At 37.3% G+C, this 17,642-nt stretch overlaps 2 protein-coding genes across 2 annotated transcripts; both read left to right on the top strand.

The window, feature by feature from the left end:
- Window positions 1–5,863: 5,863 nt before the first annotated feature.
- On the top strand, window positions 5,864–7,196 carry LOC110850141 (hepatitis A virus cellular receptor 1). The gene is made up of 2 exons (XM_022097623.2): window positions 5,864–6,023; window positions 6,138–7,196. The coding sequence occupies exons 1-2, from the start codon at window positions 5,948–5,950 to the stop codon at window positions 7,076–7,078; spliced, it is 1,017 nt and encodes a 338-aa protein (XP_021953315.1). The 5' UTR covers window positions 5,864–5,947; the 3' UTR covers window positions 7,079–7,196.
- Window positions 7,197–8,176: 980 nt separating this feature from the next.
- LOC118435611 lies at window positions 8,177–11,472 on the top strand. The gene is made up of 7 exons (XM_035851912.1): window positions 8,177–8,201; window positions 8,302–8,329; window positions 8,847–9,282; window positions 9,867–10,187; window positions 10,397–10,477; window positions 10,819–10,908; window positions 11,020–11,472. The coding sequence occupies exons 1-7, from the start codon at window positions 8,177–8,179 to the stop codon at window positions 11,068–11,070; spliced, it is 1,032 nt and encodes a 343-aa protein (XP_035707805.1). The 3' UTR covers window positions 11,071–11,472.
- Window positions 11,473–17,642: the final 6,170 nt, after the last annotated feature.

Here is a 17,642-nt window from a genome sequence, read left to right as displayed (position 1 = left end):
TATCAATTAATTTAATTAGCGAATTTTGTTGACGAATTTAAACTAATTTTGACTACATCAAATGGAAAACAACTACCAGCTAAAACCCTGCTAGAATGTGCTTTAACGTGTTGAGAATGCTTTTTAGTAATTATGACCAATGGTCATGAAGAAATATGTAGGAGTCACGGCGAGTAATTACTGAAATTGATGAATCACAGATTTTCAGATATTTATTCTTAGGAAATAGACAAAGTATAATTTAGAAATTGCCAAAACAAGTAGAAAATGCTTTGCAATTTTCGCGATTGCCGTCATTACCAGTAGAAATAACGTATAGGAATTTTCCATACACTTCCAAAATTTAAACCATAAATTAATCTTGCAGCATTTGAGTGGGACAAGGAGCGTCAAATTATGAAGGGGAGAAAAGCTGCCAACTACTATTATCTCCATGTCCTCTACATCGTGATGATGAACATTTTCGTCGTATCTAGACTAATTCTCAACCTGGGCGTTAAGTTGCCTTTGATGATCAAAATTCTGCATTTCATCTGGGCAGGGGCTTACTCCTTTACGTCCGTCCTCCTCTTGCAATACCATCTACTCGGGTGGGTCAAAATTCGTATATACACTCTTAGAAATCCAGTATACAAATAATACCAAGCGGTATTGTATGACTTTACCAAAATCGCATTGGTCACCGTGTAGTAATAGCTCCGCATTAAAATTTTACTATATCGATAGTAAATTTTTACGAGCAGGTATAATTTTAATACCAAGCGGTAGCAACTTTGATACCGAGAAATCAATACCTGGTTGCGTGACTATACCAAATTTCTAACAGTGTACATATTTAAATACTTAAATTTAAATAAGGACCAAAATTATTTTAACTATCCATTTTAATCCAAAATTTTCTAGCAAGGATATGATGGTCTTATCCAACACGATCCTGGCTCACCTTCGACAATCGGTTGACCTGAAGGAAAAACAGGACACTAACGACTCCAAAGTGTCCGACCAACCTGCTCAAGTCGAATTGTCAATCTATTTCTACATCTCGATCGGTTTTCTCCTTGTGAATCCCTTGTTTCACGCGTCCGTCGTGTCCTCCGAGCCTTGCGCGCCTCAATTCCTCTCCTCCCTCGTCGCCAACTGCACCCAAGGTCGGAAAGAGATCTCCCCTCTCTATGCGGTCATCTTCTCTTGTATAGAATTCTACGGCGTGACGGTCATGCTCTACTGCTGGTCGTTCAATTGGAACGTAATATTTCTGGGATTGGCGTGGATTTTTATGGAGCTGAAGAAAATTCGGTAAGAGGTTTCGACTTAAGTTCAAAATGCTTCGTAAAGTATTTGTTTACGCGAAATGATTATAAGTCTCATGATTTGTGGCTAACGTTAAGCTGGATGACGCATCATCAAAATTGTCAAAAAAAGCCTAAACATTTTAAATAATTTCACAGATCGGGGAATTTATTTTAAAATTCTGGATGACAAATTTGCTGATTAATGGAATTAGTTTTTTTAATTAAGATAAGTCGGTTTCTATGAATTCTAATTTTTCTGAAGGCTTCTTAAACTGGAGATCTCCTTCAAAAACAGTCAAAATCTGGAATGTACATTTTTTTCAAAATTGGCCACGACCCGTTTTACAAATTTGTCATCCAGACTTATTTAAAAATAAATTTCCAGAGTCAATTATTAAAAATGTGCTGATTCTGGCGATGATTTATCGAGCCTAACGCTAACTGTAAATGTCTCATCTTCCCCAGGCACGCTATCATTCACCGGTACAACGATCTGTTTAAATACCGCGCCGTCGAGCTGATCGCTCTCACTCTGAACTACTCGGTGGAACTCTACCTCACCGCATTCCCCACCATGCTTTTCATCGTCCTCGCCCTCCTACTTTTCGGCACGGTCCGACTCTGGCATCTCGACCTCCGGGGGAATTTTTTCTTCCCCTCGTGCGGAGTCAGATGTGGGTACGAGGCCATGTCCCCACTCGCGCTGGCCGGCCGCGTCAACTCGGAGTCAAAGCGGCTCATCCAGGCGTGGAAGTTGAGGAAAGGAAGCCGTGCCATGGAGCGATTTAAGCGGTCTTGTCGCAGTATAAAATGCGCGGCGGGGGCGGTATACACATTCGAAAATTCCATCCTCATAACCAGTCTGGATAATTTGGTCGCTCTTACGTGCAATCTACTAATTGCGATTCATTAAATGCTACTTTTGGCGACATCATACATAGTTGTGTTTGTGTAGATGACATGTTCATGAATGTATTTACCAGGAGTAGTAGTTCACTTTGCCTATGAACGTTCAATCTTAAATTACATACAATTTACGAAGGACAAATTTTGCGATGAAAAAAATCCCCATTCAATTTTCCACAAAACCTCATTTTTTTCCAGTAAAAAGCTTTGCAAAATCTCGGAAATTTTGTGACAAGTGATGGCCAATATGTAAATACATATGTATGTGAAGGGTACATATGTATATATGCTAGTATGCACATGTTGAATTAGCCCAATATGAAAAATGAAATATATGTCTAAAGTTCAGAGTTGTATGTAGCAATGCTAGGGTAGATTATCGTATAAAAACGCACTTGCATACAAACACAATGCAAATAAAACTCACGTGAAATATGTAAAATACAGTGTAATCAAACTACTTGCTAAAGTGACATTTATTTATTTTTGCTCTATTAACCGAAATTTAAAATCTGCAGATTTGTAAAACAGAGAAGCTTCTTTTACATTTTTATTCTCCACCCATTCGTCCCTCCACCCAGTGAGGTTTGCTTGATTGCCACGCTTTCAAATACTGAGGTGCTGTCCCCACCACGGTGAACATCCACCCGACCAAAGGTTCCATCGTGACGCCATCCAATCTCACTCCATATCCGACATGGCCCGCATAAAGGGTGGCATTATACTTTGGTAAATCCTTTGCATACTCGTCTGTAATTACAATCGGTGCACTTACAACCCCCGGAGTCAATTTATCCACATCCAGGGTTGGCCAGCGATTCGCAAATCTAGGTTTCCTCGTGATAGTAGGGTTGTGATAATTAAAATTCTTATCCTCTTTGTCACATTTGTCAGTAAAATGTCTTTGACTTATAAAGTTTTGATTTTTATCCCGATTAGTTTGCCACTCCCCTTTTTCATTAAACACGCTAAATACTGTTATCCACCCATTTAAGTATGTTTCCCCGGGCCCGCCGCAACCTTGTTGGGAATAATGGCGGGCAATGCTTTCCCAAAACGTGTAATCAATTCTGCCCGTTTCCTTGACTTGGATAAAGTTGTCGACCACTTCTCGAAGTAAAATGACCCACTCTTTAATTTTCTGACCCCCCGGAAGCTCATACTTCTCAAGGTGCCCCACTTTCGCCCTAATTTCTCGCCAATCTTCCAAACTTCCCAATAAAGTTATTTCTGGGATGCCGCACATAATCGAGACGAGGTTATATTCAAAATACGACTGCAATGTAGACATCATCACTGCTCCCGCTGTTACCATGTCATCCGGCGTGGTGGTCGTAAAATTGGGCATTATCCAGTCTACAACATTTTCGTTCACGTTTTCTCTAATTTGGTCGACCGTTCTGTTAATAAATTCATCTATCGGGACGAGGTGAACGGGAAGGGGAAATACTACATGGAGTTCTTTCTTGTCCGTAAAATTCACAAATTTTGTCCGCAATTGTTCTGCATGGGCGTTCACGTAGTACGAGAATTGGACCAGGATGGCAATCCACACATCGTCGGGACGGATGACGAGGTTGTGATGGTTTTTATACGCGTTAAACACAGTGTCAGTAAATCCTTTTGTGGGTATTAAATATTTGATGTCTTGGTTAAGTCTGGACATGAAATTGGTGGCCTGCACAGGGATAGACGCGTTTCCATGGTGATAATTCAAGTAGAGTCGTCCATGTTCGATTAAATGGCGATTGAGCAGGTCGTGGTGTAATGGAGGCTTTATTTTTTCCGGGGTGACGAAACGTGACGATTTAAATGTTATTGATTGTACGGCATAATTTTTGAAACTTGTTAGTTTTAACGAATTGGAAATATTTTGAGTCGTGAGGATGAAAATTATGTAAATTTGGATCAAATTTGAGGAAACCATTGTGACAAAGTTCGACCCGGCGAGACTAATGACAAACTGTGATGGTATTTGCGATTGAGAAATGACCGACGTTGACACACGAATACGAGATTAATCCGAGGCATGGGAAAATCTTTTTCATGATATAGGTAACGCCAAAGACAGGTATGCAAATCATTTCCAAGTATTGTGTACTGGTTTTTGAGATATGAACTTTGGGATTTATTTAACCCTCTCACTCAAGAAAATTATCAAGCAGCTACATACATACATACATACATACATGCATTGTCCAGGTTGTTTATTATGTATAATTAAATTCTACAGCTAGTATAACCTGATGAAGGCTCGTACATAAAGCACGTGACAGGTTTTGGCAAAATTTTGTAAACTGACGTATGTATGTTTGTACCTACATACTACTTATCAATTTATTTGTGCACCCTCCCTATTGGATGGAGGACATAGTGCATAATAAACAACAGCATATAATATATGCTGTTGTTTATTATCCGGTCCGGCTAATATATGCCATATATTAGCCGGACCACGTAAGAGCAGGACAGCGAGCAGACAAATGTGCAGTGGAAACTATTTACCGTCCGTAAGAAAGACATGGGAGACCAGTGGTGCACCACCGCCATGTATTTCTTACGGACGGTCAATGGTTTCCACTGCACATTTGTCTGCTCGCTGTCCTGCTCTTACGTGGTCCGGCTAATATGTATTGTGATATTCCAGGGATTTTGCACTTGGGGGTTGCTAATTTGGGAGATTAATTTGGTGCTACTAATGCATTTGCAACAAATTAATCACAAGGCACAATCCTTCCAAGTGCAAAAACCTTGCTGATATTCCATGAACAAGGCTCACAAATGTTACATCTTTGTTAATTGTGTATCTACTTTTTTTTAATTTGGACTGGTCTTGCATGATATTTTACAAATAACATCTATGTAACTTATAGATGTACTTATCCCACATAAAATCCATTTGTCCAGAATATCTATTTAAATACAAGTCTCCGAGTTCATGAATAGTATTTTGTGTATGTATGTACGTACAACGTTCATAGATAAACCGAAGACTATGTATGTATGTAAGCACGAAATTTGTGTGAAAGTCATCCCAGTTATAAATTGATTCTCGGAAATAAAAGATTAGTCATAGATGTACATACATATACATAGAGAATAAAAATTCGTGTAAATCTTATCTCAAATGCCTCAAATAATTTAAATAAAGTGTATAATTACATATATGTGTACGTATGTATATACATATTTTGCAGATGAATTTAATACATCCTAGATCAAACCGCTTCCATCCATGAGTCATAAATACTGTGAATTTTGTTTAGTTGAGAAGCAGACTTTATGTAAAATTTAGTGTGCCATTAATGAATAGCTTAGTCCAATAATACATAAGCCATGCATCCAATGTATGACACGCTTGAAAGTTCAAATATATGCAACCTACTGAATACATACATGCATGCATATAAATATTTGAAATTTCGGGTTTAATATTTCCTGGAATAAAACCAGACCACAAATGCTGGTCTAATTTAATTGAAAATATATCATTGTAATGCAGACTTTAAATTATAATTGTTGACGCAAACGACAGATGTATGATTTTAGATTCTTATTTTGAGCAATAGCACCATATGTGAACAAAATAGACTAATTATAAAGTTGAACTTTATCTGGTTCGGGTACATATGGTCATGATTTATAATTGGTTAAATAATTGGAAATTCCACCGCCACTAACGATAACAATATAAAGCCTTCATGTCATTTTGACGTGAGCAGATTAAATCTCGATCCTAACCTGGAAACATGAAGATCTTTTTTATCGTAGCTGCAACGCTTGTAGCAGCCGTCTCGGCTGGAACCGTTCCCCATGGGTTTTCAGGTAAGTATTTTTGGCTAAAATTCTTATGGGAAATGACATCTCAAATTTTTCGAGCGAGGGCACTTGAATATTTTGCCTTTATTTATTTATGCATATATTTACATATTGTGTTAGATGGCGAAAAACCGAGCAAGGGTATTAAGCACTTTGGAGGTGGAAGATGGAATATGAGCACAGGGGGAGGATGGGGTAATCAGCAAGGGGTGGGAAACGGTTGGGGCAATAACAGGCCAAACGGAAGTTGGATTTCTCAAAACAATCGTCCTAATGGTTGGGGTTTGCAAAATGGGCGGCCAAACGGTGGGTGGGGCAATAATAATGGATTCGGAAATTCTTGGGGCAACCGACCACAGTGGGGAATTCGACCACCATATCGACCGTGGCACAACAGGCCAACGAGACGACCATATTCGACAACCGCGATTCCCTCGACCAGTCCCGCAGCGCAGAACATAAGCACGACAGCCGGCGTGTCTGACCTTCCTTCAACAACATCTGTCGTAACTGATGTTCCTTCAACAACAGCTGTCGTAACTGACCTTCCTTCAACAGCTGTCGTATCTGACCTTCCTTCAACAACCGCTATCGTGACTGACCTTCCTTCAACAACCGGTGTCATAACTGATGTTCCTTCAACAACCGGTGTCGTATCTGATGTTCCTTCAACAACAGCTGTCGTAACTGACCTTCCTTCAACAGCTGTCGTATCTGACCTTCCTTCAACAACCGCTATCGTGACTGACCTTCCTTCAACAACCGGTGTCATAACTGATGTTCCTTCAACAACCGGTGTCGTATCTGATGTTCCTTCAACAACAGCTATCGTAACCGACCTCCCTTCAACAACAGGGGTAGTAACCGACCTTCCTTCAACAACCGCTGCAGTGACTGACCTGCCTTCAACAACAGCTGTCGTAACTGATCTTCCTTCAACAACCGCTGTAGTGACTGATCTTCCTTCAACAACGGATGTAGTGACTGATCTTCCTTCAACAGAAGCTGTCGTAACTGATCTTCCATCAACAACAGCTGTAAATATACCTGTTTTCCCTTGAACGCAGGCTAATCTTCAGCTTCCTCCTTTCAACGTTATACATGTCTCGGATATATTTATTTGAAGTTTAATAAAAATTGTCTTAATTTCAAAATTTCTACGGGATATTGCAACCAGAATGTAAACTACCTTAATTAATTTTCTGGTAGATATATTTGTGTCCATCCGGTGGTTGGGTACAAAATTTTGTGCGGTTTATTGCTAAATTTATTAAACTCAGGTAATTTCCGGTGCATATCTATATTTATTTCATGGAACAGTAGTCGATTTTAGTTTTAGTAAATCTCTGAAAAAAATAGTCAATTTCTAATCTTCATAAACTGATTACGGTTGTAAAAATTTGATATGAATTGCATAGGGGTATATGTAGCGAAAGGTGGAACGGGTTATTCGCGGATCCGTATATTTAGAAAAAACATCCGAAGCAAATTACAATTTCCTTTCATATCTTTACCCTATGAAATGTGTGGGTAAAAAGCTTATGATAATTTTGTATAGTTTAGTATTTATGAACTAATTAACTAATTAAACTGATAAAACATTTAATCCAATTCACACTAAAACCCATGTGTTTGACTTATGTATGTGTAAATAAGTAAATACACAAAATAATAATCTTACAAACAAGTACTTATTTACATTGCAAAAGGCAAAAAGACATCAATTCTTTTCGAACCACGCCTAGCTGCTTTCATTATTCTTTATATCGATCAATTAATCGATGATCAATTAGCTGAAATACATATATTTTTATTAGAAATACTTTTACATGCTTTTCCGTACATTCAACTCCAAACTTCCATCAAATCCAACCATCCTCCAATCCTTATGGAGCATATATTTCCTTTGAAATTCCTCCCCGTAAAAAAATTTCTTCCACCCCAACCACCTGGTTTGACTTATCAGGTCATCCCATTTTTTAAGCTGACCCGATTCCTTTCCCGGTGTCCTTTGACTTTTGAACGTGTTCGGGACAAGAAACAAATCAGATTCAAATTCGAAGTGTGTAGCGTATCATTTGTGTTTTCTGTAATTGTCGCGCTATTTTTGCATATCGCTTTATCAATTGTGCACCTACAATATGGCAACTTTCTTAAGCATGACTTATTTCAAGGGAGCGGAATGTGAGTAAATATGATCACTACACTGTTAGAAATCTGGTAAAGTCAGGCAGGTAGTGATTTTCTGGTACTCAAATTGCTACCATTTGTGTTAAAATTATAGCGGTCTGCAAAAATTTGCTACCGATGTGGTAAAACTCTAATACCAAGCTATTACTACACAGTGTTACTCATCAATAACACTGTTGAAGTCATGAATGAATATCGCTTGGTATTATTTTAATACTGGATTTCTAAGAGTGTAGTAAAAAAAAATCCGATTCATTAGCGTTGCTGAAACTGGCTTAATTTGAATTGCAATCTTATAACAATGGGGACGCAACTACAATAATGCAGATTATTTTTTGGCCATGTTAGTTCGAAATAGCAACTATATGGAAACAACTTTTAGTGCGGCACTTGTGCAGATACGAAAAATTCAGCAAGTTAGCGAAAAGGTAAGATTTTCCTAAAAGTTGCGCTTTTTCGCGAACTTGCGGCGCCCAGGACTTGCTGAATTTTTCGTACCAGTGCTAGTACGGCACTACATATTGTTTCTAAAGAATTACTCTTCCGCACTAAGAAAGTCAAAAAATAATCTGGGTTGAACATGGTTTGCGTCCCCATTGTAAGTATAATTTCTGATAATTTTGTAATTGAATTACACAGTTGGCCGCCACCAAAATTGAAACTTGTTTACAACGTACAAAATCACGTCTCTGCATTTTCTTACGGGTTGATCACGTCCATCAGTTCGCTGTACGTTGTCATCTCAACAATTGATTACTTAATCGCTTTCATTAAAGCACCCGAGTTATCAAAATTGCTAAATAATTGGAATGACATTGAGGATACCATGCAAAAAATGGGTTTTGGTCGGGATAAAATAAAAATACAATACTTTCTCCACTATTTTATTCCGTTCTTTGAACTCATACCAACCCTGATTTTTGCAAGCATGGTAACCCTGTCGCGATTTGATGTCGGATATCCTATTAATTCCGTATTAGCCATACTCTACGGATACCTGCCTCACACCTGTTACGCTGTGGAAGACTCACAGACGCTAATTATGCTGAAATGTTTGCAAGTCGAGTTCCGACAGGTTTTTAAAATTTCTTGAAATTATGGACTCACTCAATTTTTTTCAACGTAAAAGAACCATTCATAAATTATGTAGCACGAAGAAGGAGGGTCTAAGGCTCCAGTTATATCGTGCCTATTTGTTGCAGGTTAACGGGGGGAGGGGGTCTAGAAAGTTGAGATTTTTGCGTTACATAATTTATGAACGGCCCCTCCGACTCAATGACTCATCTTCAAAATCAGCACATCTTAAATAATTTCTCGGCTCTGGGGTCCTATTTTAAAATTATGGGCGACAAATTTGTGGAGGAAGTCGTTGTCAATTTAAACAAAATACACACTCCAGATTTTGACAGTTTTTTGAATGCGGGGATCTCGAGTCTTCAGAAAAATAGGAACTAATTGGAACTGACTTGTCTTAATTAAGAAACCTCACCGCCACCCTATTAGCGAAACTTTCTGACTTCAAATTTGCAGTCTAGAATGTCAAGATAAATTCCCAGAGCCGAGAAATGATTAAACATGTATTGAGTTTGATGATTTTGGTGATGAGGCATTCAAAGTCCTACACTAACTTTTTTAAACATGGTTGGCACTTTTTTATAGGTGCGCAGTTTTCTTGAGAAAAACTTGAACGAAGGACAAAACGAAGTACCGATTCGAAAAATTCACCTGATTCTAGTTAAGTTGCGATTACAAGCGAAACGTTGCGGTGAGTTTTTAGCACCTCAAGAACTCCTCTCGATCTTCATGACGATGTATTCCACGGGTGGGTCGTTCTTCATCCTGGTGACCGTTTTAAGCGATCGGTCTATTGAAAATAGCGTGGGGGATTTAATCATGATTGCGTTTACCTCAATCTGGCCATTGCTGGGGATAAGTCGACTCGTCGCAAAAATTTGGATGGCAGTGACAATAACGAAGGAGGTGAGTGAGTGACAGCCAGATTTGTATGCTGTTCTTCCAAAAAATCGTGTCATCTCATTTGCATAAATATCACAATATACTTATTTTACGGGTCTTCCTTCAAGTATATGCTAAGTAAATAAAAATCGAAATATGTAAATGAGATTACAGGATAAGTCGGTTAAATTATGCCCCAGCGATATATTAATAATTGTGTTTGTGACTAACAGGAAATGGAGATTGCATCTCTGCTGAAGAATGAGGAATTGCAGTCAAAACTTGGCACATACGGAACCGAGTATTTTTCGGAGGTACGTTTTTGCATTCATGGTTTTTATTTGAAATATTAAATTACTAAGATTAATGTTCATCCAGCCAGAACCAGGGCTTGTGTAATTGTCATGTCCGTCCATCCGTATGCCGGTCTGTCTCTTTGTCAATTACTCTAGAAAGCATTGACCGAGTAGATATATAATCCTGAAGTCTAAAGTAAAACTTGATTTTTTTTTTGGCTGAGCTGAAGCTAATTCATGCAAAGTGCTGGAGTCACAGTGGAAAATATTCAGACAATTTCATAGCTGACGAAAACGTTTGCTAATAAATCCTGGTTCGGGCTATGCAAAGCTGTACTGAAAGTTTTTTTATCTCTTAGCTACGTCAGGTTTACAACTTGTTGACAGCCAATCCCACCGAGGTGTCCTTTAATAATTACGTGAAGTTGAACAACGCTTTGATTTTGGGGGTAAGTATAAATTTATGTATTTCACTTTAACTTATTACAAATTATTTATGCATCTTGAAATGAGATATTTCATGAAATATTTGTGCATGCACATAATATTTATTTGTGTAGGTCTTCCAGCAAATCTTCACACTATTCATTATTCTGATGCAGTTTCGTTGACATGCCTTGTCTTGAACTTGCGATACATACACCTCTTACTCTTAGAAATTACTTATACTTTACATAGATGCAATATGTCTGTTATGCTTTAATACATGTACATGTGTCAGAGCTAATTGAATTACGTATGTATGTGTACGCAAAAACCATTGGCGAAAACCCATTACAAAATAAAAATCGTAAAATAAAAATAGAATTTCTATACGAGAAATTAAACAACTTACATATATATTTCAAATTTGAACTTGTAGATATTTAGTTTCACTAGACCAGCTGTGGGGAAGAAAAGTATGAGTGAGATTTGACGGGTGCATTGATATGGTGGTCGCGTAGTACAAAGGAGTACGTCTGGGGCTATACCGGGAAATGTTTCCTTCGATGGAGACCGGGGTCACCAAATTTTTGCACTATACCGTTATTTCTCATTCCTACACAGCATGTACATATGTAGATGGAAACATGCATATTAGTTATAACTGTTATAAATAGATAAATACACGTATTCAGAATGCCTGATTTCTCCTATAGTTTAATTCAATAATTCTTTATTTCAGAAATTCTTTAAACAAATCAAATAATTTTATGCCATCAAATTAAAAAACGACCAATTTCTCTCGGTAATAGTTAATTCGGCTCATCTTCTTTTTTCCCTGTTGGTTGCGTTCTAATCACATCAGCGTTTACACGTGTGACCGGAGGACCTGTAAAATAAAGTATGTATTCATGTACCCTCGTAAGTAATTTGAAAATAATGCACTACTACAATTTTTCTTCGTGTATGTATATTCTTACGATTATCGCAACACCAGTCGTATTCACAACAGAAAAACACCCAGGTTGATTTACCACAAATTTCGCAACAGTCGTCACACTCACTTGGACTGCTATAGTAGTCCATCGTGATTATTATTCTGATTCTTAAATAGAAATTATCGTAAAATTTATAACATTAGCTTTGTTCCCCAGCCTAAGCTATATATTTAAGCTACGTATTATTTTTCTGTCTACCACTAATCCTTAATAATTTAATATGCACTGAGACGGTAACGTCGGAATATTGTTGTGACAAATTTCCATCCAGTGACTCATTTTTCACATGCAAAGTTGTTATTTTAAACTTATGTATTCAAGTATGTATATAGTCAGCTTTTCCTCAATATTTATCAAAGTTCACTTAATATTAGTGAACTGATCGATATGTATATATGTATGTAAGTATATACTAATTAATTGTTTCATGCATGTTCTAAATATGTCACAAGAAATATAAACAACTTGCATATTTCAAACTTCAACTTATAGTTGCATTAGACTAACATGTTTGCATTTGCATGCAAATATGCATATTAACTGTTGTAAATCGATAAATACACGTATTCACATGCACAAGCAGAGACGAATGCTTAATTTCCCCTATAGTTTAATTCAATAATTCTTTCAGAAATTCTTTCTACAAATCAAACAATTTTATGTCATTAAATTAAAAATGGACCAATTTATCGCGGTAATAGTTAATTCGGCTCATCCTCTTTTTTCCCCGATGGTTGTGTTCTAATCACATCATCATGTACACGTCTGAGCGGAGGACCTGTGAAACAAAGCCTCCTAAATAATTTGAAAATAATGTATTGATACAATTGTTCCTTGTGTGTGTATTCTTACGATAATCGCAACACCAGTTGTGTTCACAACAACAGAAAAATACCCAGGTTGATTTTCCACAAATTTCGTCACAGTCGTCACACCCACTTTGGCTGCAGCAGTAGTCCATCGTGATTATTATTCTGATTCGCAAAATTTATAACATTAGCTTTACACTACCACTAATCCTTAACAACTTAAAATACACTGCGGAGACAACGTCGGAATTTTGTTGTGCCGAATTTCCATCAAGTGACTCATTTTTCACATGCAAAACTGTAATTTTAAACTTATCCAAGTATTTAGATAGTCAGCTTTTCCTCAATATTTATCGAAGTTCACTTAATATTAGTGAACTGATCGATATGCAAAACATTTAAATTACATATGTATGTATTTATATTTACTAGTGTGTACTTATTTCTTCACGACACGTCGAGCTTAAAGTGTCGCGATGGAGAAGATTATATGTAAAGCGAAGTTTAATATGTCATCAATCATACTTATGCGAAGTTTTTAGCGGGTCGATATTGATCCTGACATGAAATATGTTATCAAATTAACTGTCTCATCTGATTTACATAGATACATACGTATGTACATACGGATGCATATACCTCATAGCTTTTCAAATGTTCGTAAATGTAGGAAGACTAAACTCGTGACCATTAAGGTTGGGGTGGTTTTGTATGTATAAATACTTTTAGGTTAATTTGATCATATGACCCCAAAAACCTGTGTGTACTTAACTTACTTCAAGTATGTATATATAGTATAAACTTTAGACTTTATTACAATGGATATATGTGTGTGTATATTTATTTATGTCCATCTTAGGCATTTAGAGATGCACGCATCAATACTGAATTAATGGCTTCCGAGCATAAATATGATGAATAACAAGCAATTGATCAGTTTGAGACCATACATATTACTATTTATCTCACGAATTTCATTCCTAATGTATGTATCGTTACTGTCCATTGTAAATACACACATCTTATGTACATATGTACATAATATGTGGCTGTCTCCATGAAAAGGGACCTTACTTTGCTCATTTTCCACAAGCGGCAAAATACCACAACAGAAAACTTTCAGCGAAACCCATTTTGTCAAAAAGCTGAATTGGCGAAATAAATATTAATGTTAAGCATTCCACTTCAAATTTAAAACTTAAGGTTGTACAGGTTTGCTTTACCTAATAAAATAATGAAATTTGCGCCTTGACCTTTTTGAGGACCTTAACGTGACCTAGACACTTAACCTGGGGCGATAAACCTGAAATTTAAAACGTAAGGTCATTCAGGCCTATGCAAATCTATTATTAGCGCCATATGAGCTACAATACTAAATTTTAAAACAGTGTTCTAAATTTAATCAGTATAAAAATTTTCGCCAAAAGGTCGTTTTGCCATATTGTCGATGCAGCACTTTGAATTTAAATAACTTTACTTGTAGTTAACAGATTGAGCTAAAATAAATGGCAAATTAAAGCCTGAGGCAAGAACTTTCATAAAAAATTAAAGTCGCTAAAGTAGATATTTGGTGAATAAGGTCCCTTTTCATGGAGACAGTCACATATTTACATACATGTAAATAGTAAACATACCGTAAAAACTCAAATAGTAGCCGTTGCTCAAATAGTAGCCGTGCTCAAATAGTAGCCGGGTCTATTTTCATAATTTTGTAAATAGTGACCGTGCTCAAATAGTCGCCTTGCCCAAATAGTAGCCCTGCTCAAATAGTAGCCTTATTTGAATAGACGCATCTCTATCTCCATACAATCACACTACTTGCCTGTTCATTATGATAATTAAATTATAATTCCACATAATCGCAGTTACACACTATCGAAACGATGAGTTGATGACAGAACAAGAATTTAGCTCATTGAAGAAATTATTGAAGAGCAGGTCGAGCAGAATAATATTCCAATGAACTACGACTCTAAGGGCAAAATTGGCGTTGTTATTAAAATTTAATTTGAGCTTGATTCAGGAAATAAAAATAATAGTCGTATGCAAATAGTAGCCGTGATTCTCTCTTCATAATTTTATAAATAGTGACCTTGCCCAAATAGTAGTCTTGCTCAAATAGTAGCCGGGTCCTAGCCACCTATTTTATAAATAGTAGCCCCCGGCTACTATTTGAGTTTTTACGGTAATTGTTTCATGCATGTTCTATGTCACAGAAAATATTCTGCATTTCACACTGTATGCCGAAAGTAGATATTCGCAAAATAATGAAATATGTAAATACATATTTACTTGTCTTGTGGAACCCTAAAGTTCAATCAAGTAGATAATTAATAAGGCAAAATGGAAACTCCACCCATCATCGTACTCAAACCAACATTTCTAATTAGCATATTAGCTGAGCAAACTAATCCAAAGTGTTCTCAAATCATTTATTGATCATTTGACATTAAAGAAGATGACATTTCCTAAGAAATTCGTCCCATCGAAGATTTTTCCAATTTTCGAATGGGGAAGATTAGTACACCCACCCACACTTCCATTAAGTAAGCAGCTCGTTAATTTCTTCAAATTCTCCCGCCACTTTGCCCGGTGTCCTTTAGAATTTGAAAGTGTACCACATCAACCACAGATTAATTATAAATTCAAACTGCGCAGCGCAGCATTTTGCTCCTCATTAATTTTTGCCCTTTTACTGAATTTATTATTGACCCTGGCCCTACTGAAGTATGACAGTTTACTCGGACATGACATATTTCTAGGGGACAATTTGTGAGTAAATATACTGGTTATTCACTTATTATTGTTATATATATATACAGTCAGGTGCAAATCTTTAGAGCCACCCTTATTTCTGTCATAAATTTTAATCGGGTCATCATTAAATTACCAAATTCGGCAATAATGTGTGCAACACTACCCCACACAAGTGACAGGAACCAGGAAGTCGAAATACACCGCGCACTATTCTTTTCTTACTAAATGTAAAAAATGGGGGGTGCAAAACTTTAGAGCCACTCGGAAAATCTGGCTATTAAATACATGTGTTCAGTTTCTGACCAATACGAACACTTAATTTTGATATCTAGAACCCAATACACTTCCGTTCTTCGAACTTAGTCCAATCCAACTTAGTCGGATCCTGGTTAGCATGAAGTCAGCACATTTTTTCCCTGTTTTCACTATCAACTAAAAAAAATCTTGTTTCAAGTTGTTATCGGCGTCGGTTCAGCTTAAACTTTGTTTATATTTTCTTAGCAGTACCTTACAATGCAGTTGGATAGAATTGAGGTCAGCCGGCGATTTGAGACCGCCCCGCAGATGGGTCTTATTGTCATCGAAACCTTTTCTCGTGGCCTTAAGATAAGGAATATTGGCCCACATTCTTGAAAAACGAGTTTCCTTTGCCCATTCTGGCTTGATTCTTCGCAGTCGGATTTTGGCATAATTCCTGACCACCTTCCGGGTCCATTGCACCACGAGGAAGCTTCCCCTTGCTTGTAGTGTATATCGCCGGCGACCCTCGAATCATTACAAAATCCTCTATCGCTTTGTTTTACGAGAAACCAGTCGGGTCTCACCAAAATCGTGATAAAATGGAAGAAGACTGTCGAAGGCATCCATTCAGAATTATTTCATATTTTGTGAGGTACTGGGTGAACGAAACCCTATACCCACTAGCGCACTTCAAATCGTTGGTTCGTCCATATTAGTTAATGGAGGCTTGCTTCCTTAATTTCGTTAATTCGAGTGAAGGGGTTAGTTCAAAAACTCCTCTAGCAATCCTTTTAGAGTGAGCAAGTTGAAATTTGTACTCGTGAGAAAATCTTGTCGATTGCTGCTGTCAAATTTAATAATTATCCATATGGTTCCCGCTTAGACCTCATCGATCGCCTTTTGTTTTACCATAATGTTAAATGAATATTACCGAATTTCGGCTGAACTAGCAATTCTGATCTATTTGCTTCTAAATCTGCTGGGGAAGAGTACCAGATAACATCAAACCCGATATCCCGATAGCTTCATATTGAAATGGTCATCATTCCCTTCCAATGTTGACATAAATGCGGGAAAAAATTGTAGTTATCCCAAAATGCACACCGATCGGCTTAGAAACTCGTGGTATATTAGTTAAAAATGCAAATTCTTTAAATTCCTTCTCAGACCACGAAACAGAGGATCAATTCGAAATAGAACCTAGGTGGCTCTAAAGTTTTGCACCCCCCATTTTTTACATTTAGTAAGAAAAGAATAGTGCGCGGTGTATTTCGACTTCGTGGCTCCTGTCACTTGTGTAGGATAGTGTTGCACACATTATTGCCCGATTTGGTAATTTTATGATTACGCGATAAAAATTTATGACGAAAATAAGGGTGGCTCTAAAGATTTGCACCTGACTGTATATGTACATATTACAGGCCCGTAGCGACCTTTTGTCCGGCCTGGAGAGTTTGGCCGTGGTACGGCCTCACATGCCCTCAAAAAATATTGAATCCCTGATTTTACCTAGTGTGTTTTATTGCTGACTCTGATTTTACCTAGTGCATTTTATTGCTGACCTTGATCTTATCTAGTGTATTCCATTGAATCCCTGATTTTATCTAGTTCTATCTCTCTACCTCTCTCCACCGTCGCTACGGCGCTGTACATATATGATGATACCGTCCTCGTAAGGATTTGTCACCGAATATAAGTAATATAGGTGCATATGTAAATGAGCAATATAAACCAAAGTTTATCATTGTCCTCTTAACCACTTCAACCCTAGGAGACGAGTTTTTTCATACCTTTCACCCCTAGTAACCGCGAATTTTTACCTCCCTTGACCCCGAAATTTTTATCTACTGCATGACGTTAATTCCTGGGCCATGAATTAAAAAATTGGTGTTCCCACCGGAATTATTCTGGACACTTTTTTTGTGAAAATTGGTATGAATAACCATTCAAGAAGGT

Source organism: Folsomia candida, unplaced genomic scaffold (genome assembly GCF_002217175.1).
Source record: "Folsomia candida strain VU population unplaced genomic scaffold, ASM221717v1 Fcan01_Sc005, whole genome shotgun sequence".
Lineage (NCBI taxonomy): Eukaryota > Metazoa > Arthropoda > Collembola > Entomobryomorpha > Isotomidae > Folsomia > Folsomia candida.
This window is presented reverse-complemented; position numbering and strand designations above follow the sequence as displayed.

Bases quoted from the DNA above. Each gene is read 5' to 3' on its own strand.
- LOC110850141 (XM_022097623.2), top strand. From the start codon at position 5,948: ATGAAGATCTTTTTTATCGTAGCTGCAACGCTTGTAGCAGCCGTCTCG. The intron at 6,024-6,137 runs GTAAGTATTTTT...ATATTGTGTTAG, and splicing joins CGTTCCCCATGGGTTTTCAG to ATGGCGAAAAACCGAGCAAG.
- LOC118435611 (XM_035851912.1), top strand. From the start codon at position 8,177: ATGACTTATTTCAAGGGAGCGGAAT. The intron at 10,188-10,396 runs GTGAGTGAGTGA...TGTGACTAACAG, and splicing joins CAGTGACAATAACGAAGGAG to GAAATGGAGATTGCATCTCT. The intron at 10,478-10,818 runs GTACGTTTTTGC...TTTATCTCTTAG, and splicing joins GAACCGAGTATTTTTCGGAG to CTACGTCAGGTTTACAACTT.